Source organism: Dermacentor albipictus, chromosome 6 (assembly GCF_038994185.2).
Source record: "Dermacentor albipictus isolate Rhodes 1998 colony chromosome 6, USDA_Dalb.pri_finalv2, whole genome shotgun sequence".
In the NCBI taxonomy this organism is placed as follows: Eukaryota; Metazoa; Arthropoda; class Arachnida; order Ixodida; family Ixodidae; genus Dermacentor; species Dermacentor albipictus.
The window spans coordinates 20,795,040-20,819,272 of NC_091826.1; the positions used below are offsets into that span (position 1 = coordinate 20,795,040).

At 49.8% G+C, this 24,233-nt stretch overlaps 1 protein-coding gene across 2 annotated transcripts in view; it reads right to left on the bottom strand.

Moving 5' to 3' along the window:
• The window catches only part of LOC135921010 (transcription factor Sox-7-like), a 201,757-nt gene that overhangs the window by 69,150 nt on the left and 108,374 nt on the right, over nucleotides 1-24,233 (bottom strand). The window contains exon 3 of one of the 2 annotated variants that reach the window (XM_065455297.1): nucleotides 8,961-8,975. The exons of the other annotated variant lie outside the window; for it this stretch is intronic. Coding sequence (XP_065311369.1) covers nucleotides 8,961-8,975 — 15 coding nt within the window. The remainder of the gene's footprint in view (nucleotides 1-8,960; nucleotides 8,976-24,233) is intronic. 2 annotated transcript variants of the gene reach the window in all.

A 24,233-nucleotide genomic window follows, 5' to 3' on the forward strand; every position in this document is an offset into this window, starting at 1 on the left:
CGCTCCAATTCGTGAAGTCGACAGACCTCTGCATGTGAACGACCGTAGCCTTGATGCGCGCCTTGTGTGTGTGTACATATATATATATATATATATATATATATATATATATATATATATATATATATATATATATATATATATATATATATATATATATATTTATCGAAAAATTACCAGATAGAATTCTGGCACCATCAGTCGAGAGATTAGAGACTTTTAGCGTGTTCGCTATTCTGACAAACCGGGGCGGTATGGGCGGATTACCGGATGGTCGGTGGCGAGAACGTGAGCGGCCGGAGCGGTGCAGCCGCCTGGTGTTGTAGAGCTCAATCAGACAAACACAGAGCTAAAATTGCATTAACCTACTTTATACTGCTTCGTTGCTGGTGCAAATTTTTGGCAGCGGCGTAATTGTGTTCACAATTACGCCGCTGTCGAAAACTTACACCCCAGCTAAGAAGAATATAGTAATTGGCTCTGAGTTTAGGTGGTTGAGCCTTGCACCACCAGCTGGAGCCACCAATCTGGCCGCTCACGTTCACGCCCCCGACCATCCGGTAATCCGCCCAAACCACCCCGGTTTGCCGGAATGTGACCGGTAGTCCGGTAAACCGCAAGGGGACTGGGCGTTTACCGGAACACCGGACACGCTAAAGCTCTCGAATACCCGCGGTAACTGCCGGCGGTTCAGCCATATACCTTGGGAATGATGGAAACATAGAACATGGAATGGCCTCAACATCGTCCTTCCGGCTTCAATTAACTGACTTCGCGGCCTCGTAAATTGACCACATTCAACAAAAACTTTGCGTCAGGTGCACCGAGGTAACGCGTGATACATAACGCCACGAGAAAGCCTGTTGCCACTAGCACAAATATATCATGCAACTCCACGTGACTACCGACCGATATGCCACGCGATCTGAACGGTCGAAAAGCCAGAGTTCCCTGCAGCAGTTCTTCTAGGACAATGGCAAACCGCCTGGTTGAGATCCTTGCATTTCTTTCACATTTCCCTCTGTCTCTCTTTCCAAAGTAGACGTTTTTGCATAAACAGCCGCAGAGTTACACATCCCGCTTATACGGAGATCTTTGTGCGCGTGTTTGTGAAGTCTGGCCGGCAAGATCGTCTCGTATCTAAATGTCGTTGCTAAGAGCAGCAGCTTGTGCGAGCGAGTTCCACGCTTCCTCCATTAAATTACGCCTTGCCTACGCGCTTGCCCAGAAACGTGACCTCAAGCTCCGTCTCCAGGATAAATAAGGACATTCCCCGGTTACAGCCGCGCCTCCCATTCATTTCTTTTCATATTTGTGCATTTATTTTTATATTTCCGCGCAGCGGCAGTAATTGTTTTCTCGGGAAATCGCAGCGTCCGCGGACGTGGTATCTTGTATAGGAGTCATGCTGATGACGCAAACTGGACTACGCGAAGGTGACACCTGTGCGCAGCTGCCGTTGCTAATGAGATTCGCGTGCAATTAGGTATGTAGCAGCTGCGTGAGGACCTGCACAGTTGGCCAGAAAGCGCTGTAGTAAGGACGCGTGTCCAGGCATATATACTACAGCACGAGACACCGTGCTATACTCTCACCGGCTACGGCGTCGAGCTGGTGCACGAGATACCGTGCTATACTTCTCACCGGTTACGGCGTCGAGCTGGTGCACGAGATACCGTGCCATACTCTCACCGGCTACGGCGTCGAGCTGGTGCACGAGATACCGTGCTATACTCTCACCGGCTACGGCGTCGAGAGAGAGAGAGAGAGAGAGAGAGAGAGAGAGAGAGAAGGGAATACGGAAAGGCAGGGAGGTTAACCAGACTGAGTCCAGTTTGCTACCCTACACGTGGGGGAGGGGAATGGGGAGTGAAAGAGGAAGAGAGAGAACTTAGGTGTAGGGTGTCTATAGTCGGGCACTCAAGTCTGTTGCCCTCAGGTAGCGAAAAAGCGCTCGAACTGCTTTCTGGGCCAATGAACTGTGAGGCCAGGCTCCCAAGATCTTCGCTTCCGTAAATGGCCTGTCATCCAGTCTATTTGAGCTGGTGCACAAGATACCGTGCTACACTCTCACCGGCTACGGCGTCGAGCTGGTAAGCACGAAATATCGTGCTATACTCTCACCGCCTAGGCGTTGAGCTGGTAAGCACGAGGTCACGGGTTCGGCGGCCGCATTTTGGTGTATGACGTCCAAGTGCAGAATAAGAAAAAAAAAACCGCTCACGTACCGCGCGATGGGTGCACGTTAAAGAATACCAGGTGGCCAAAATTATTTCGGAGTCCTCCCCTGCACGGCATGTCTCATCACATCATGGTCTTGTCTGTCATAGGCGACGCTGATAAAATCCATCCATTCATTCACCCACCCATCTAATCCGACGTATGTCGAAATGGGAAGGCAAAATACCTGCCGTACCTCCGCAAAACGCAATAGAAGATCGCGTCCGATGCGAAATAAAGCGTATAACAGTTGTTGTGTCTCAACACCACCAAGAGTGTTAATTGAACGTTTGCCACGTGTCGAACAACCGCGACTCCTAACCGGATGTCACAGTGTCATCGAAGGCCACATCGATTGGCCGTGATTGCGCATGTCAGCGAAATACGACCCATAAACCCGTTGAATTGGGCGCCGGGTGAGCCAACCGCTACATCCGTCTTCCGCCAGGCTGCACTGTTTCACAGAGACAGGGCGTCGACCTCTGGCTGGCTTTCATTTCGTTCAGCAGTCAGTGCGGCCCCGCTACGCAGCCGGCGACGGAGATGAGAAAAGAATCTGGGCGTCATCACACAGTGGTTGTCGGTCAGCACATTCGTCCCGTGTGTGGTTGATTTCGTTCTTCGTCTTATAACGGTGACCTCTGCACGAACGATGGCCATGCACAGAGTTTCCTGCAAAAATTACTAGAGTGAACTGTGGCGGTAGTGGGTCGTCTACGCGAGCTACAAGCGTGCATGACGGGTTCAGCCATAAGGGGTATGTAGTACTTGGATTTGTCTAAACTTAGTCCGTCTGGCTTCAAGTCGTTGCCTGATTTAGTTGTCCAAATAAAATCAGTTAATGCATTCTTGGAAGCAATACATTGCATTTATGTGCCCTGATGAACCGTGATGTTCTGTACTAATATTGTGATATAATAAGTCAACATGTGCTCTGTAATTATATTGTCAATGTGTTTCGATCATATCAGCAGTGCTGCTTCATTATCTTTTTTCTTCTTTTTAGTGCATTGTTCAACCGCACTAATGCACTTCTCTGTTTATGTATGTTACATCCACTCCTGTAATAGCCCGTCATGGGCTGACAGTATCAATAAATAATAATAATAATAATAATAATAATAATAATAATAATAATAATAATAATAATAATAATAATAATAATAAGTGGCTTCGTGACCTCGCAATATTCAACGAAGTTATTGCGCTACAAAAATGCAGCCGTTCGCAATGATTACGGGTGTGCGCCGATACTTACAGCTTTCATTCGTCTAGCAAAAAAAAAAAGTTATTGCTTGGAAAAAACTAGCCAATAAAGGCACAAGAACTCTAACCACTTACTTAAAACTACACAAACATACACTAAAAAAGGAAAAAAAATCGTCTGGAGACACAAGTACAAAGATTAGCCAAATCCGTGTGCTATATCCATGATTCCCACGGTGTAAAGCTGAGCCATCTCAGCACCAGAAGAATACAACCTGGTAAAAAATTTCAGCATAAGAAACACTATCGCAGCTACGGGCGAATTCATCCAGGTAAAAAAAATCAGTATAAGCAACACTATCGCAGCTACGGGCGCAGCTGACGCGAACCCCCTCCCCCTTGCCGAGCAATTTAACGAGAGGCCACTGCAACCTCCAGCGTCCGGCACGTATATCGGCCGCGGCGAAACACCGAAGTGGCCCGGCACGACGCTTAAATGTCTTCCAGAGAGAACAGTGACGCGACGTTTCGGCGTTGCGTGAGCCCGTTCAGCATGCAGAGCGCGCACGCAGACACCGCGCTACGCGCTCTGCCGATCCGGACACGGAGGGAGAGAGTGAGGGGAGAGAGAGAGGAGAGGCGACGGTGCGGCCTTACGTGCGACCGAGCCGTACGGGCGGAGGCAAGTGGGGGATGGCGGAGGGGGGGGGGGGGTGCTCTCGCGGTGACACTGACGTCAGGGGCGGCGGCAATTAAGGCTCGGGCCAGCAGAGCGTGTCCGGCGAGGGGTCGGGGGTCAAGGGGACCCGTCCCGCTTCCCTCGGCGGCGAGCGGGCAGCAGAAAATCACCGTAATTGCGGCGGCGGGCGGGCTCCATCTCTCTCTCTCTTTTTGTTTTGAACTCTTTGTTTTTCATTCCTGCCTTCTTTCTTTCTTTCTTTGCACGGGACACGCGTTCGGCCTCTCTCTCTCCTTCGCACCGAGAAAAGCTGCGGACGACGGTGGGGTTCCTTGTAGTCCGTCCGTCCGTCCTCGGTGCTGCCGCTGCAGTTGAGCTGCGAGTGCGGGAAGGAGAGATAGCAGGAACGACGAGCTCGGCCGAGAGTGGAGAGAGAGAGAGAGAGAGAGAGGGTGAGCGAAGAGGGAGGACTCCGTCGACGACGACGACGACGTCTCGTCGAGCCAGCGCCAGCGACGACAACGCGGCGCGGGTCGACGCCGGAGCGGCGGTGGAGGAGGTGCGACTCCGAGCGGCGGCGTCCCGCGGAGCGGCTGTACGCGCGTTTGCTCTTGCGGGCCGAGCCATGTGGAACGTGGCTTACGGAAGCCCGATTAGGTGGAGTGGTGCTTGTGTCTACCGCGGTGTCAATTTGGCACTAAATTAAAAGCTGAATGATTAATTGAACATGTTCTTGGACAGCGCGGGCGTGCGCTAGAAGCCACGGAGACCGTTTGCGAGACGCAAAGACACACGTACGAAAACTCTGTTTGCTTCGCAAACAGTCGTGGCACTAACAGCGCGCTGCACCACAGAACAAACGAAAGGCGTATAGAGTAGTTCTACAGAATATTAATTACCAACTCGCCCTTAAAGTGTTCGTGACGTTTTTTTTTTTTATTACTCCTTGTTCCTTTAAGGCGCGACTGTCCACTTCGCGCATTGCGATACCGCTGTAAATGTGGTTCTTGTTTTTCGTTCCTATCTATCTATCTATCTATCTATCTATCTATCTATCTATCTATCTATCTATCTATCTATCTATCTATCTATCTATCTATCTATCCATCTATCCATCTATCCATCTATCTATCTATCTATCTATCTATCTATCTATCTATCTATCTATCTATCTATTTGTGTCTGTCTGTCTGTCAATAAATAAATAAATAAATAAATAAATAAATCATGTGGCCACGACGCTTAGCTTGGTCGAACAGGATAGCACAGCATCCACGCAACCGATGAATATGCAGCCACTCCGAGGCGTGAATTTAACTCGTGTATCGTCGAGGGGTTAGGGGGTGGGGAGGAAGGGGGGGAGGGAGGCTATTCAGATTACGTCCAGTTTTACAACAAAAACAAGGATCTGCTACAAGCATGATGCGCGCGAAATGTAAAACCACAAAAGCGGTGCTCTCGCGGCTAACTTCGGGTACTTACCATACAACTTATACCAGCGTCCAATGAGAAAGGGTTCCTCCGTAAACGTGGGAAAAGAAGACACCCTCTTCTAAACCCGACAGTGCCGTTTAGTGCACATCATTCTGTACACCTCACGGCACATGCAACAACATTCTATAGCGGGACAGAGACCGACAGTGTTTAGCGCCGCTGTAGTTGGCGCCAACCTCCGACGGGCCCCTTTCTTCGCGTCTATATTGTCCCGGCCACGCGACGCTCACAATAGCACGAAAAGAAAACAGTGCGCCCAGAAGTGGCTTCAAACAAAGAGCGCGTATGTATACAAAACGTAACGACGTCGTGTGAACTGACAAAAGGGCACCGTGTATAACACCGGAGAGTATTAAGTTGTAACGGTGAACAAAAGGCGGTCCACAAGAAAGACACGGGAGGAGGGGGGGGGGCGCAAACAAAAGCGCGCAAAGCGAAAGTGATTAGGTTTGTAAAACAAAGAAAAACGTCGTATTACTCCACGCTATAAAGAGCATCCCGCCCCCCTCCCCTACCACCTCTTTTGTGACGCGTGATAAAGCCAGACGGCACAATGATAGACAGTCGTGGTAGACTGCCGGTCTGGCACCTGCTTATACCGCACACACCGGTATATACTACGGCTGGGCTCTCGATTCCGTTTATTTTTTTCGCTTACTTTTACGGCGATAGAAGCTTAAGAGCTCGAAACTGTACTACGCATGCCCAAAAACATTTTCACAAGCTCGCAAACTACATCACGCCTGCGCTTCAAAGGAAGTTCCCCGCCGTGGTATTGAGCGGCGCTGGCTAACACTCCTGGGACAACTATTGTATGCATACACAAATACCAATGATTTCTTCAGTATTCTTAAATTTAAACTGAACAGAGTAATCATCTTCCCGTATGCTTTCTCGGGCTTCAATGTCTGTTTTCTTCGTAAGGTTGTACATAACAAAGAAATTGAGCCCGTACGTCGGAACACCTTTTTCTTCTTGCTCGACCAAGAAGAGAGACGTAACAAAAACAATTGACCAGGAACTTTGACCAGGACATATGACCAGGAATCGATTCATTGACATATGACCAGAATTGACCAGGACATATGATTTTCAAGGTCAAGCGCTAGCTTCCTAATAGACCTGATATGTTTGCTGCTGGGGACACTTACTGGTTAACTCTGTCGGTTAATGGCATGAAGTGTGTGGGTGCTCTGACGTTGCACTGGCTCTGAAATCGACCCGCGTTGCAAATCACGCAAAAAAACTCTCGCGAGAACACATATCGTGCACTGGTACCATACCAGGTTCAACCTTCAGAGTCAGCACCTTTAATTACACTGCCTCCAAGATCGGCTCCGCTCACCCTGCCGGAGACCCGTCCACGCAAGGTGATGCGGGAATGGAGACAACAGAAAACTTCGCTTTAATAGGTAGTGTCCAAATCCGCGCCTCAGCGACGGTTCCCTATGCGTAATAGAAAAAAAAAAAAGAAAGACCTCGAAGGTTATGCTTCAGCGAGTGTATATGCGCCGGAAGTAATTCCAGAGCCGGAAATCCGTCACGGCCGCCATGTTGTAGACACCACCCACAAGCAGGCCAAGGTCCGTGCTGTTTCGCATTCTGGCAAAGTGAAAACCCAACGCCGTCCGCTCCGGGCTGCATCGTAGGCTACCAAAGCCGGCCACACGGGGCACGTTATTTTTAACCAACAGCTCTTCTTTTATTACCTTTTTTTCCCGTGTTCTCTCGTTTTCATTATACAGTTTCGTTTCCCCCCAACAGGCGCCCACTGCCTCGCCTTTCCAAAACGACTGCCGCACGGTCCCCTCCAAGCCCCGGAAATAAGAGAATAAATTAACAAAGAAAGAGAGAACGAGGAAAAAGCGCGAGACCGCCATAAACACACGCGCGCACACTCCGCGAGTCGGCAGGCGCACCGCCCTTGACGGCGGCGAGCGGCGATTGGTCGGGACTCGGGTTCGAGCTCCTCCTCCCGGTGTCGATGACGTCAGCAGCGGAAAAAACGAAGCCGTTGCTCCTCGCGATATATGCCGCTCCGCAGGCGCCGCGTGCTCCGGCTCGGGGCTCGGAGTTGGCGCCGGACGCGCGCGCATGCGATTACAGCGGCAGGGGCTTGTTTCCATATCACACTATGCACGCGCGATCGCAGACGTGTGCTGAGAGTTCTTTACAGATAAAAAAATGGCTGTGGCTTAGCTAAGGTTAAACCCAGGATGCGAAGCATACTAGCCTTTATTTTAACGCGACAGCGTTAAGGAGCTCGTGTCGCAGAAAAGCCGGTGTCGTCGGCTCAGGCGTGCGGCGCTTGCTCAGGCGCACATTTCGTTGTCGCGCCGAACGCTGCGTTGCTCGACGCGTCCGATGCGGGGGGCGACGCCGCGAGCGACGGCGCGAGTTGGAGCCCCGTTTCTCCTCTGTCGTGACGTCACGGTGTCACGTGGTATTGAAGGCGACACCGCCGCGCCTGAGGAGCTGGGTTGAGCTCTAGTAATATGCTTCGCATAAAAAATAATAAGAGAAGAAAAAACTACTGGCACTGCAATCGCTCAGCTGGCACGGGAAAGTGCGGACGGTACTACGGTGACTGCAGGCCTGAATTTTCGTACTTGTGGTTGGCAGACATTCATCCAGGGCTATTTATCATACGCTTTATCTTCCGAAATTTCCGAGGAACCACCGCTTAATAAACTCACGAAGAAGATATGTTCCCGCGCGCGCATGTGTATAATCACTGCGAATCGCTGCATTCTGTAACACGATATTTTGTGAACGATCTTTAAGTTACAAAACTCAGAGTCGTTTGAAGCCATAAGGACGAAGTTCAGGCAAATCCGTGTGTACACTATATAGGACCACCGTTCCCGTGATTGCTGAACCGGCGTGCATCCAGCTCCTGTAGACACCAGCGCCAGAATTCCCTCTAGTAATTTCGTGTGGTAGACTGTGCGACATTTACAGCACGATTCCACGGGTCTGGCCACGGTTAGAACTAAAGATACTTAGCCGGCGGTCGTACAACGCAACTGCATTAAGCTGGGGCAGCCATGCGTGCTATATTCTGGACTGAATGCGTTGTTAAATATCGCCGTATCGTCGAATTCGCCATCTTGCCAGCCCTGATTGGCTCGCACGGCTGCTACGTCCTCTCTGATTGGCTCAAAAACGCCGCCATTCCATAATTAGACAAAATGGCGGTACTAGACGGCGGATTTCGGCAATGTCCACAGTAACTACCATAGAGCGCCACAATTCGCTTCCTGCGGTCTATACTGTTTTTCAAAATAAGACTGTGATAGTGACGCGCTCTTAGAACTATGTACGCCGAGTCGCTTACCTACTCATCTTTTTCCCTTCATACCTCTTCGAAGGTCAACTGCAACAAAATACAAATAAATAAATTAAAAACGAACTATAAATTCGTTACAAATTAGCATATAAAACACGAGTGGCGGCAGACTATTCAAGCCAAAGTTAACTTTAAAGCAAGCGGAATTGGGCAAAGTGGTGGTCAAGGCGAAGGCTCAGACATCAGAAGTTGGTGAGTATTAGGGAACTAACTTGATCTTAAGAAGACGACATATTGGCTTTTTACTGGTCCTCCCCCCCTCCTCTTATTTGGCTGTAAATTTCTGTTTTGGTGAAGATAAAGTTATTAGATTGATTGATTGATTGATTGATTGATTGAGTGATTGATTGATTGATAGCAAAGCAAATGGTAGTTTGGATTTCTTTTAGGTAACGAGGACACCCAAATTCTTCTCATTTTAAATTCGAACTCTTGTGTACTTATCGGGGCGTTCGGTATACTTTCGTTCATCAACCTGTAGACTCAGTACGCATGGCTGTGTTGCCAACTCAGGCCACCACCTAAACTAGCACCGCGTAATTATACTCCTTAGCGCATACGCTGAAGAGTCACACCAGCGGTTCACGAGAGGTTCTGTGTATACCGTTTTCTCGCGCTCACTTGTTTATCTCTGCCGCATCAGAATGAAAAAAAAAGGACCACAGTAATGCATCGTCTTCACATGGATGCACGCACGACAAAGACCACAATGACAGTGTTGCGAAGGGAAATCTGTACTGCGGAAATCTCCAATGTGGAGGAAGGTCCACGAAAAGGAATACCTGTCGCGCGCCCGACAGCACAGCACGAAGCTATACAGAGGGAACCCGTACAAATCTCACAGAAAGAAGACTTTGTTATTGCTGTTGACAATTTTGGTTCGAATTTTCATTTCAGAAAAGATGAATTTGATGCTTGAATGAGAAGTGTCTTTTTCTGAGAAACCCGTACGGGTTTCCTATGGAGCTTACATACATACTTTATTTATTTATTAATTGTTTATTTTATTTATTGCAAGTGTATCTACGGCTACATATACTGATTAGCTGTATTCATTGTCTCTTTCCATCAAGTTAATTTGACCTCACTCTGCGATCTGCAAGCCTTCCGGTTAGCTCGAAAGGCAGGGCGACCGCCCCCCGAAAGGCGTCGATCCCGTCCCAGGCTCGATCCCCAGACCAGGACAAATGTTCCTTTGGCTGCGAAGTTTTCTTTAGTTTGCATGCGGGTCTCCTTTGCAGCTTCGAGCTATATTGCCGCGCTGATGACAGATTTTCCGCTTCAGAATTCTTGCACAGCGTAAAACCGTCTCTATACATTAGTGACGAAGTTCTTTTTTTCATTCACGCCAGTCTCGTTAAAAATATATATATATATTCTGGAAGTAGTGATCTCATGGTAATCTGTTGTCTGGAGTTATATCAGACGCGCCTGCCTATTCTACACGCCTCCCTCACCTCCCCGCTGAAAAAGAATTAAGACATTTTCAACATCCCAATCAATCAATCAATCAATCAATCAATCAATCAATCAATCAATCAATCAATCAATCAATCAATCAATCAATCAACCAACCAACCAACCAACCAACCAACCAACCAACCAACCGACCGACCGACCGACCGACCGATCAATCAATCAATCAATCAATCAATCAATCAATCAATCAATCAATCAATCAATCAATCAATCAATCAATCAATCAATCAATCAATCAATCAAGACGTTCGCAAATGTCTCTAAGGTTTGATCATCTAATAATTAGCTTCTCTCGTCAAAGCTTTACTCGAGACGTGGAAATTCGCAGGCCTTGAATTCTGAAACACATGTCCGCGAGCATGCCTTGAAGACACGCCGCCAAACGGCCGCCAACAAGTTGGGATGCAGGTGCGATTGCCAGTCGTCATCGAAACAGTTCTTGGTCTGGCCGACTACATGTTCCCCGTATCCAGAAGCAGCACTACTTTTTCTTGTGCAACAATTTCAGTGGCGTTTGCGGGAGCGATTGGTGTAATACTAACGACGTCAATGATAGTGATAATAATAAAAAGAACGGTGACATTTCTGCGAACGCTCTATGCGTCGTGCGCAGAGACGGTACGCGATTATCCGCCCCGGCAGACAGAGATAAGAAGACCAGAGACAAGGGGGTGGCGTACGCACGCAACCGATAAACAAGGTCTCCTCTTATCAGGCAACGCAACGAGTCTTTCCGAAAATGCCCTCGGCCCGGCCATCGAGAAATGCGAGGCGCGCAGCCCGGACGCCTTATCTGACGCGGCGGGGAATATCTATCTCCTCAGGTGTTGTTTGCCAGGTTGAAACGGTCGTCCGTCCGTAATCGGCAGTCGCATTTTTTTCCGGACACATCTCCGTTCTGCCCGGCTTCATTTTTCTTCCTTTTCTTTTGCTCATGGCGAACACTGTGTAGCAGGAATATACTACACATCCCTGTGCTCTATACGTACGCGAGCCCACGAAAGGCCATCGCATGGCCTCTCTGCTTCATGACCAAGCTGTAGCTTCAGTACAAGACGCGGCCACAAAACTACCCTCTGTGCTTAGGCGCTCAAAAAAAAAAAAAAACAACTGGCTGACTCAACTGTAGCTGACGTCTGTGTCTACGATGCGAAGCATTCGTTATTTGCACAGAACCGCTGCATGAATAATGTTATTGTTGGGTAAATAACGGTTACGTAGAGATTATAAGCGGTAGGTGAATGTAGTGGTAAGATATAACCCCGAAAGCAAACTAAAACCTATAATGACACATATGCAGTGGCTCCAGTGCACATATACCCAGTCAACCCTGTATACCCCATAATTTCACACTGCGCCATCATCGGGATGGCCCCGCGAAAACGGAGAGATTATATAGGTCGCACTATCGGCGTGATTGGCCCACTTAGACAGTTAAACAAGAAAGTGTCTGCACCCAGAGAAGAATGCGTCACCTCGAAGAGAAAATTAAACCGAAACCATAGAAGTCTGTTGTCAAAGTAAGCCGACAGCTTTCTGAATGCTCCGAATTATCCGTGAAACTCGTTGGCGCAACGTTTCTCATCTCGTTCTTCGGCGGCTTCCCGTTGACAGCGAACCTAGCGTCGTTTTTTTTTCTAACTTCTTTTTTTTCTGCCACAGGCATCCCAGCAGCACGCTGGGCCACCGCTTCACCACCGATCCACAGGGTTCACCAACCGCTGGCGTGACGTCAGCGCCTCTCCGACCAACCGGCGAGTCTGGGAGACGGCTGCGCGCCTTGATTTGCCGTCTGTCCCTCTGTCTCCGGCTCAGTGACTAGCCTCTCTTCTTTCTAACGGCGCGACTCTCCTGATACTATCAACGGAGAAAGTTCGGGTACCGACCACGAAAACGGGAGCAAGAGCCAGAGACCACTCGCTTAGAAACAGTTCGCGAGAGACACCGATCTTGAAAGAAGTTCGCTTCCGTCGTGACGTTACGGAAATCAGCGAACATAACTGGCTGGCGCCTCTATAAAAAAATGGCTGTGGCTTAGCTAAGGTTAAGCCCAGGATGCGAAGCATACTAGCCTTTATTTTAGTTGTTGAACCACTGTTTAGCCTGGTGAACTGCTGTTGCTTGGCTATATTTGGTTCGGCTAGACGAAGAAACAACTCATGCGTTACTCTGCTTCGCCTTCAAGAGTGGAACGCGACAGCGTTCCCGTCGACCCGCCAAGGGGTGTAAGACAATGGGCTACGGCGCAGCGACTACGCGCCCCGCATTGGACGCGGTGAGCGTCGAGCAACGCAGCGTTCGGCGCGGCAACGAAATGTGCGCCTGAGCAAGCGACGCACGCCCGAGTCTTAGAAACAACTCGTTTCTAAGGCAACACCGCATTCACTAGAAGCGTTTTTGTACCGCTTTGAAGCATCGTACTCGTGGCTCAGTGGTAGCGTCTCCGTCTCACACTCCGGAGACCCTGGTTCGATTCCCATGGACGCAGCCCATCTTGCAAGAGTTGAGCCAAAGCCACCTAGAAAATCAGTCTCTGTAGCACGCCGCAACCTTCGCTTCTCATTCCAACGAGCAGCTCTGTCTCCAGGAGGCATCTCACCTCGCGAGTGTCTAGCAGAGGCAAGCGCAGCTGCTTATATACTGCCGCGACGCCGCGAGCGACGGCGCGAGTTGGAGCCCCGTTTCTCCTCTGTCGTGACGTCACGGTGTCACGTGGTATTGAAGGCGACACCGCCGCACCTGAGGAGCTGGGTTGAGCTCTCGTAATATGCTTCGCATAAAAACTGTCTCTTGATTTGGACTGGGGCGTGGTTCCTACTGCATTCCTATAGCTTGACACCAAATGTAGTCCGAACACTAAGCTCAGAATTTACGCAACGCAATTCTAATGGATGCGTATACATGAGAACCGTCCGCGATTGGATTTGTACGGCTAATAGGTATCATGGCTCGGCTGTCGCATAACTGGCTACTGTAATTCGCAACACTCTGGTGTCAGCCAGTCATGGATAGCGTGCCAATAGCTTTGCGTGTTCCTGCCAGAGAGAGAGAGAGAGAGAGAGAGAGAAGGAAATAAAGGCCCGGAGGTTAGCCAGGTTGCACGAGGTTCGCTACCCTACGCTGTCCTTACAAAAGTATAAAGAAAATTCAATAGCGTTTCTACAGAACATTGAGTGAGCGCTGTAGAAACTCAGCAGAAACTCACCGTAAAGTCAGCAAGAATTTTTATGGGTGGCAGAGAAGGAAATGAAATGCAACGGATAAGGAAAGGCGTGAACGTGATGCGCACGAAGACACACAACCATGTTCACCGCGAAATCGAAGGGGGTCAGAGAGTGCAGTCTCTATTATGAAAAAAATATGACAACTGGGCTCTCTCGTGCCTTTCTGTGCGGAAGACCGTATACACAGATTGAACGCGCAAGCTGCATCAAGTCTAACGCTCCTCCACGGAGCGTTAGACTCCGTGGTGTCTATGTCCTCACGACGGTGTCTATGTCCTTACGCTAGATCTCTTTGCAAGAGTATAGTTCCAGCCAATCGCATAATATCGGTCGTATTTTATTAGTGCAGGGCGACCGGCTATTCAGTGGCAAGCAGCTTTCACGGTGACCGTATTCCGTGCCCGCTTAATCCAACCCGCGCATTGGTTTGGTATGGTGTGCAAACGTTCATTTCAGTCATGGCGACGACCCCCCCCCCCCCTCACATGTGGATAACAAAAATCTGTTGCACCACCTCAACCCCCCCCCCCCCCCCCCACCTTTACTTCAAAGTTAGAAACCACAATATGACAGAAGCGTGTTGACATGACATAGTTGCGCAATAAAGGAACACTAAAGAGAAAAATACGCTATGTTGTATGGATGATTTGCGCTTCCGCAATACCGAAAAAAGAAATAACAAAATAGGCACGCTCAGTATACCGTGATAGGCGTGAGACATAAAAACGGAATCGAGCTGGTGAGCCTTGACGTGATGGCTCTTGACGGACCTCTTGAACCTCGTTAATTTTGTTCCTTTTCTTTCTTTCTTCTTTATTTTTAATTTTCGTACAGAGGAAGGAACGGACTATACATTCCAATGCGATGCAGTCAAACTGACTGAACTTCGCAAGTTCTGACGACGCTTACTGCGTCACAAACGCCCAAATTCGAGAAAATACTTCGAAATCCATGACGTCACAGTGACGTACAGGTGCTGGTGTTTGGGCGAAATAAAAAAAATAAAATTAAAACACGATAAAAAAGTTTGGCTTTCGTCTTCTCTCGTACCATTCAACCTGTAACCGCGAAACTAATCATAATAGGGTTTTGAACGAACATAATTTATCAGTGTAAAGTGACTCACTGCTTTTCTTTAGCGTCACTCTAAAATCAACATAGCGCAATAACAAAGCACTCGGAAGAGCGAAGTAAAAAGAAAAAAAAGGGCCCCCGCTGCGACGTTTCCTTCTCCGCCTGCTTGTCTGGCGTCGTTTCTGAAAATGTCTCAAAACACGAGACATTCCTATTTACGCGTCAATTCCTACTCGGTGCTCGCCCATGACACCTCCGCCGTCTTTGTCCTGCCTTCACTTACTTCTTCGCTTCGCTCAGTCGTTAATGGTGCGGTATAGTTGTGACGATCTCCACATAACGCCCTCTCCCTTCCCCCGCTCCACCCACGCTCGGTTCGCCGTCAATTAACAGCTGCTAGCGGAGGCGTGCTCGCGCCGGCAATCCCGCCGCGACGAGAGAGGCACGTCCGTCTGCAAGCCGCCCGAACGCGCGAGACAAATGTTATTGGAACAACGGAGGCGACGCGAGCTGCTCACAATGGAAGCGGTTCGCGCGACGCCATGGAAGAGGACCGTCACCTGTCGCGCACAGTGGAGTCTATTAGGCCACGTCCTCCCTCCGTCTCTCTTACCGTTCCCTCTCCCCCTGACGACGCTTCGCCGTGCTCCCTCACGGGTTGCAGAATCAGGCGTCTTTCCTTTCCTTAGATCACTATCACCGTCATCGCCAGAAGAAATGCGCGTGTTCACACGCGTGGGAGGCATTCAGCCATCACTCGATCGCGACGCTTCGTGAGGTCGCTGCCCACACAGTCTCCGATATATGTGAACTTTCAGCGAGGCTCGCGTGACGACGACGATGATGATGATGATGATGCCGCGCGGTTGACGACGACAAGGAGTGCGCGCCCTGCGCCCGCATGCATTCACGCCGTGCGCGCATATTTCGAGCGTGCGCCGTAAAATAACTTCCGTCCTTAAAGGTGAAAAGAAGTGTAAATGTGTCTATAACTGGCACACCTAGGGCGCGATTTATATAACCGACACTCTTAAGGGTATATAATAATTATGGGGTTTTACGTGCCAAAACCACTTTATGATTATGAGGCACGCCGTAGTGGAAGACTCCTGAAATTTCGACCACCCGGGGTTCTTTAACGTGCACCTAAATCTAGGTAGACGGGTGTTTTCGCATTTCGCCCCCATCGAAACGCGGCCGCCGTGGCCGGGATTCGATCCCGCGACCTCGTGCTCAGCAGCCCAACACCATAGCCACCGAGCAACCACGGCGGGTGTGAGCTGATTGTCCCCCAACGCTTCTGTCGCTCATTCCAGCCCGACCAGGCTATGGGCCCCAAAGGGGCGCGTCGACCGAGACACGATTTACATTTATTTTTCCTTTTTCTTTCTTTTATTTTTTTTCGTTCGTAAGGGGCTTGTCGTGCGCGGCGGCTGCCGTCGCGAATAAAGTGCGCGATATGTTCGTTTGGTTGGTGTTTCTCCTTACGCACTCGGCACATAAGAACTTGGGCTATAGCTGCGTAAGAACCTACGTATAAGAACGTGCGTAAAAACTTGATCCTTGCTTTTGGCTGGCGCCTCCTATAGCGCCGCCGACGATGCGTAACAAACGTGCACGATTCGATCGCTGGTTACAGCTCTTACAAATAGTTTTCTAGTGCAGAAACTTCTTGTGAATACGGGCCCTCGTTCGGTAATACAGGGTATACCAGAGCCGCAAAAACGTCCTCGTGCGCTAGAAGATATCCAGCTGTCCAAATGGAGTAAACAGCTCCTGCCAGGTTAGTGACTCGCTCAAAGGCAAACGAAGAACGTTATGAATTTGGCTCCAGGGCCCGTATTCACAACAACAAAGTCCTTACGCTAGAGAGAGAGAGAGAGAGAGAGAGAGAGAGAGAGAGAAGGAAAGACAGGGAGGTTAACGAGATATTATCTACGGTTGGCTACCCTGTAGTGGGGGAGGGGCAAAGGGATGCGATAGGTGGGAGAGAGAAAAGGAAAAAGAAAAGAAAAAAAATCGCAACAACACATACACACACACACAAGTACACACGATCGATACACACGAACTGTTTCTGTGGGCACTGTCACGCATTCTGCGAAGGCGTTCCTATAGCGTTACGCAGTGTCACCGTCGAATCCTACGTCACACTGTTCCTATAAGGGCATGCGCCAGCCAGTCGCGATGTTCGAGATGTTATTAGTAAGTAAGTATAAGTTTATTTTCCAGGTTCAACTGGAGGGTTTTCTGGCAAGAAGCTGCATGAGCAGCTTGACTATGTCCAGAAAACCCCTACAAACAGAAGTAGCACGCGAGTGGTACAGAAATCAGAGACACATATAATAGTTAGTCAACAAAGAAAAAACATTCACAGTCATACATACAGAGTCTAATAATCTTTCCACAAAAGTTTAAACAACAAAATCGAGAACAGAAACGCTCAAATGGTCATACAAATGTTCAGAATTACATAATAGGAATAATCAAGCAAAACATAAAAAAAGACAAAATCACATTTGCAAATACATTTAGCGAAGGCCGGCCGGGCAGTGCCAAGCCACTATTACGAACAAGAGACAGAGCGACGAAAAACTTTAATTGTACAAAACCGCACCTGCCGGGAGGCCTCGGTCATGGGCGGAGCCCTCAGTCCAGGACCCCACGAGCCGTATATCCACCCGGCACGCTCTCCATATATAGCTGGTCCCCAGGAGTCGACGCTGGGCAGCAAAGTTTCTCACGGTTGTGCGCTCAGGTGCGTTAACGACGTGCCGATTTTGTTAATTTTTTGCGACAAGATTACTTTTTGCATGGACAAGATTAATCTTACGTGTATTGCGTCTACAGTGCGCATCCGCATATTGGACAACATGTATATAGCGTCTCATTGTACCATAACATAATCCCCCGCCACCTACCTTTCCCTGTATTTCCCACTTCCCCTTTCCCCAGTGAGGAGTAGCAGGCTAGAGACACGCTCTCCACGCCGACCTCTCCTCCTTTCTCTTCATTAAAATCTACTCCTCTTTGTTAAATGGCACACCCATGCGGCGTGGTAGAGCTTGGCCTGCGCGTTCCAACTGGGACAAGCGCATATACGGACATTTTGTGGGACGCATCGCGTCATACAGCGTCCGATGTGGGAATGTGTTTGCTCGTCGTAATCGCCTCCACGGCACTGCATGCCTCGTTGTGCGAGAGCGACCCACGATTGTGCGGGCATAATTTCTGTCTTTGAAGTCCGAGGTGGCTGCAGGATGGCGTGATACCGCTTGGATACATGTTCTAGTCTTTATCCCTCACGATCATCTAGCCAAGAGGCGGCGGAGGACGGGCGGTCGAGCAGAGGCGCATGGGTTTTCAGATTCCCATCGAGAGATTCGCGACCGGGTATGCAGATAATCGTGGCTGTTGTCGGTAGGGTATATAGACCTTCGTGGGATAGAAAGCGATACCTGCGAGATCCTACCTTGGGCGTAATTTCTGCGAGCCGCTTGCCAGTCGGTGAGCACCAAGACCTGATCTCTGCCGCGGTTTGTACCAATGGCCAACGCGATCGCCGCCTCTTCAGCACCGGTCCACAGTGTCCATACGCAACACTGTCACCGTGGCCATCTGCCGGAAGTTTTGGTTCACGACGCTGGCGACGTGAGAGTCCATGTCTGGGTATACTTGACTGCAACCGTGGGCCTGGTATCGGAGGAACGGACGTGCTTCTCCTGCCGGGCGTTCGCTCGTGCTTGTAGACGGTCCTTACAATACAATACAATACAATACAATACAATACAATACAATACAATACAATACAATACAATACAATACAATACAATACAATACAATACAATACAATACAATACAATACAATCTTTATTGTGCATAAGGAAAACAAAGTACATATAGCAGGCCTACCAAAGCTTTAGAGGGCTTGACTGGCAGTGCCTGACAGTCAGGTCACAGAAAATTGCACAGGGTTAATAGCGGAGTTAGCTATTCGCGGGTCGGAACAAAATGTTGAACAGTTATACAAAATGGTACATCAAACATCGACAATTCTAAGTTGTTTCTTAATCTCACGTCTTGTGTTTGCTTCTAACACAGGCGCTGGCAATTTGTTAAATATGGCTGGAACATAGTATTGCCGTGTTCTCCTTCCGTACTTTGCCGCAGTCTTGGGGATGACGTAGGGATCCTTCGGTCTTAAGGAGCGGACAGGCGTATATCGTATATATGGACGGTATGCATTTTCCTTAAAATGGGTGCCACGTATACAGGCGCGCTCCTTTGGTGGTTCCATGCATATCTTCAGCAGTGGAGTATACTAGCCGAGCCGTCGCAGGGTTATACCATACCGGGTTCCGTGAGCGTGAACCTTTCCTTTTCGGCTCGCCAGGAGCGTCTGCCCTATCTCTTCCATGGTGTTGTGCATGCCGAGCTCTTCTAACCGTTTCGATATGTAGGTCCACGTACCCGCGAAACGTCGTATAGAGTGTCGGCCTGACTCCGCAACACGATTCGACGCGAAGCGCGAGTCTTCGTCGGCCGCGCACGAGCACGTGTTGTACGAGCACGCGCCCGGGAATGAATGAACAACTCCGTGAATCAAGCAAGGGGGAAAGGGGGGTTTGTAGTATACTACAGTGTATAATAGTGAATGGAGTAAAGAGAGAGAGAGATAGCGAGAGAGAAAGCGGCACGCGAGCGTATACTCTTTTGTGCGCGTTTGCGGGGGGCCACCACAATGCGAGCTTTCGTCAGTTTTTCTCCCCCCTCTTTTCTTCAACCACGCCGCCGCCGCAGGCTTTTGTTCGTCCGATGAACAAAAGGCGCGTCACACGGACGCACTGGGCTGCCAAATGGCTCATCACACACAGCGGCGGCGACGACGACCGAGCGAACGCGAGAGCGTTTTTTTTTTTCTTCGCTCGCGACCGCACTGTGCTGAGTGCGGACAAAGCGGCAGCCACAGCCAATTCGCATGTAAACACAGTCTGTGCGCGCGACAAAAGCGAGAAACGCGGTCCCTGTTTATACCGCAGTTGCGCCGGTTTTAGCCTCCCCCGTTCCCTACACGCCCCGCGGGCGCTTTGGGATGAGCGGAAGGCAGGGAGCGCGTTGGTTTCTGTGCAATATGAAAGACTAAACAGGAAGCTTTAAGCTTCGTTTACATACAGCTACGCATAAATCGAAACTATACAACCGGGTCGATTCGGCTTGTCGGGATGCAATCCGGTCGTCGCGTTCGTGTGAACACTATAGCTGGCAGGGCGAAGCGAGCGTCGAGGCGAATTTGGTGAACCCGCATGTATAGATAGGGTCGGTTGAATCGTCCAACCCGCTAGGAAAGGCGCACGTACAAACGCAGTCGGGTCGGGCTGGATCGGCATGAATTCTAACTCTCGACCGGCCATGCGTCGAGTTCATGGGCTGGCCTCAGACTGAGCCAACCGCGTCTTGGCGGGAGGGTCGAGTGACTCGACCCACCATTTGCAGGCGGCCTCACCCAACTCGCCTCGACGCTCGCTCGATCCGACTCCCCAACGTTTACAGGAACCCGAAGGCATGTTTTCGGCCCGACAAGCCGACTCGACCCGACTTTATCGGGTTGGCGTAAGCGCAGCTAGGTGTACGCGAACGGAGCCTAATGCTTATTATTTCGTCTCATTTTTTTTTCTTCAAGGCCGTCAACGCGTTCTCTGTTCTTTCCCGCTTCGTCCCAAACAGCCTATGGGGCGCGTAAGGAATAGGGGAGGCTAAAACCGGTGTATAACTGCGGTATAAACAGGCCGAGCGTTTTTCTCAGTATATATAGTGTACCGGCGAGACTGAAATAAAAAGCACTCTCGCGTAGACTTATCCATAGCTCGCCGCCACCGCCACAGGAATATTGTGAACTCGGGCAGGAAGAATACAAAGAACTCTGGCGCAGTCATCGAATTCAGCTATACCATACGGAACAATGGTTAGCCGACGAATTCTTCTAAATAATCTTCATGCTTGCGATTTCAAACGTTCTATAGTGACGGTGCTTATCGCGCTCTCTCTTTCTAAATTTCCGAGCGACCATATTTGTTCCACGCTTGAAGGCAAATTAGACGCTCCACCCATGCGTAATAAATGCCAATCGTTGCACTTGTAACGCTATGCACAGTGTTGAACATGATCGATCCGCAAAGCCACAAAACCGTTTGAAGCCAAACGGACTAAGTGTATAGGCAGGTCCATGTACACTGATGATCAATAGACCATGCTGAATAAACCTCCATACTTGGTAGCTCACCAAGCAACTGCTGCTTCGTTCGAGCGGGGCCGTGATCCAGCTGGCAAACAGCCTCCAAAACACACCCGAAGGGTGCGAGAATTGCTTTCTACATCTTCGCTGTGTTTGATGTATTGGTTAGCCGATTGGCATATACACATCTGCAAAGAAGTTATTGCGGGAAGCTCTACGCTGCACAACAACAGACAGACAGACAGACAGACAGACAGACAGACAGACAGACAGACAGACAGACAGACAGACAGACAGACAGACAGACAGACAGACAGACAGACAGACAGACAGACAGACAGACAGACAGACAGACAGACAGACAGACAGACAGACAGACAGACAGACAGACAGACAGACAGACAGACAGACAGATAGATAGATAGATAGATAGATAGATAGATAGATAGATAGATAGATAGATAGATAGATAGATAGATAGATAGATAGATAGATAGATAGATAGATAGATAGATAGATAGATAGATAGATAGGACGGGAAAGGCAGGGGGCTTAAACAGACGCACGTCCGGTTTGCTACCCTGTATTGGGGGAATGGGTATGGGGATGAAGAGAGCGAGAGAGGAGATAACGAGAGCACAGTTTCGCGCACAGTTGAAGGTTCGCACCGAGTCTACGCACGGTTGCCAAGACCTGCCGACTTGAGGTATTTCAACAGCGCTTTCGTGGCTTTCTACGCCATCGACGCGTACGCTCATGGTCCAAGGATCTTCCATTAATTACCGAAAATGGCCTAGAATCTAGCTCGTTCAGTGCCGTCCGGAGAGCTTCACGCTCGACGTTGTACTGGGTACAGACACACAGGATGCGTTCAACCGTTTCTGTCGTGGTTCCACAACAGTCCCACATGGGAGGAGGAGGGAAAGAGATAAGGAGAAGGCAGGGAGGTTAACCAGAATAACGTCCGGTTTGCTATCCTACACCGGGGGAATGGGAAAGGGGAAAGCAAAGATAACAGGGAAAGAGAGAGAGGAGTCCCACATGGGCGTATCCCCCATCCCAATGCGGAACGAGTATAGCCTTCGTAAATGCCAACCCGAGCCAGAGGCGGCAGAATACTCTCGCCTACAATATTGTGACGCTGCAGTGGCAGTAAAATAGGCTGCTGCTACGCCCTATACTGCTGCATGCTGACGTTTAAGGGGGCTGGGGGTGGGCGTTAAGGGCGGGGGGGGGGGGGAGTTGCATTCCACGCGACGTTCCTCGTTCCATCGCCCGCGAACCGCTTCGGACCGCACGGCGATACGGGGATCCGACGTTCGTCGCCAAGGCAGTCGAGGTAGGTGTACACACACGTAGCGCCGACGGACGAGCGAGTCACGCATGCACGGGCGGCGTTCCAGCCCCGGACAGAAGCGTCGTCTTCGCGAAGTGTCGTGTGTGGAGCTCGGAGAGAAGGATGGACGTCTCGGACGCGCGGCAGCAGCGGTGCCGACGACGACGAACTGCCGTCGACCGGGCATGGTGGCCGGGTGTCGCGTGTCTGTCGCCGCCGACGCCGCCTGGGCTTCTTACACATACCGTCTAGAACGGTGCAGTGAGCTGCTCATTGGCTTTATAGGAGGCCGCGCGTGAAACAGCTTGCTTGCGAGTTCTCCGATTCATCAGTCTATACCGCTTTCGCGGATATGCCAACACTGTAAAATAATTTACACCCTAAAAAGTGAAAAAGGGTGTAATTTTGTCTATAAGTCACACCCTTAGGGTGTCCTTTATATAGATAACACCCGAAGGGTGTGAGTTATAGACATATTTACACCCTTTTTCACTTTTTAGGGTGTAAATTATTTTACAGTGAAGTGATATTTTTTAAGCCAATATTTTCTTTGTGGTCTTATATATATATATATGTGTGTGTGTGTGTGTGTGTGTGTGTGTGTGTGTGCGTGTGTGTGTGTGTGCCACTCAGTGTGCGCGTCCTTCCTTTGGCCAACCCTCCAGAATGGGTATGCCCCAACGACGATTCCTATACATAAAACCTGCACATATAATATCGGCTCAGCGACCTCTCTAAACCACGCCGATGTATCAACGCGCGAAGTTCCTTGAGTAACACTGCTGGCTTATCAGACTATAACACGGCCTTAACTGGAACATACACATGCGCAATCTGGGACCTTCACCAAGCTAACCTCATGAAAACCTCGTGATCAGTTAAAAAAAACCGCGCCGTTAGATTCATCCTCTCTGATTAAAGATTTACCGCAATGCAATGATGAGCGAAGCTTCCCGACCTGTCATCGTGTGGCAAAGTGACTCGTTTCGGTCTCTTCCGTATAGCTTTAGCAGGACTCATCTCCAACGCCCCTGCCATAACACTATAGCCCACCATCCCCCTGAACAGCCTCAACCACCAGAAACCAGTACATATCCTCTGATAGCCAGTTTTTCTGCACACCAGTGGAAGTATTGCGTGTGAGTCCACTTAGTCGACTGTCCATTTCGGCCGCCGCTGATTAGCCGAAGCTGTACCAGAGAAGAAGAGACTGACTGGGGGTACCTGCCTTCTTTCTCTTCGCTGACATAGCTCGAGCCAATTAGTGACACCCGAAATGGACCGTCGACTTGGTGGACTCTTTTACAACCCTCCAAGTCAGCATTTTTTGACCGCACTTCAACGGATCCTAATGGTCTCCCCACCGGCGATGTACACCGGTCCAACATGGCCTAATTCAAAGAAATAATTGAACGCAGCTTCTACAAATAACTGTACCGAGCCCTCACGTAATGCGCCTTAATTGGGTACTTTCAGGTACTGAAAATAAATAACAATTAAAGAAGGAAGGTACTCGCAGTTGCCCGTGAAAACATAAAGTGTCGAATCTGCCGCAGTGCGTCGAAAATTCCTCCGACGGCCGCGCACCTGTCGACGCCAATTGCGAAGCTTCTACAGAACTGCACGGAATTAGCCGAGTCACCGACCAGGCCGCAGCGAGGCGTTTGCCGGGGAAAAGGAGAGCCGATGAGGCCACAGCCGGCGGGTGGGTTGGTTTCGGGTGGTGTCGATGTCACCTGGCAGACGACGACGACGACTCCGGTGCAGACGACTCCGGTGCAGACGACGCGTCAGCCGATTGGGGACGTGACTGCGGAGTCGCATCGACTAACCCTTCCGAGCTGCCATACGAGAACTCGCACCTCCCATGAAGGTCAAAGTGGAAGTCAAACTCTTTCGTGACAGCAAAAGCGACACGTCGAAAAAATCACCGCCCAGCG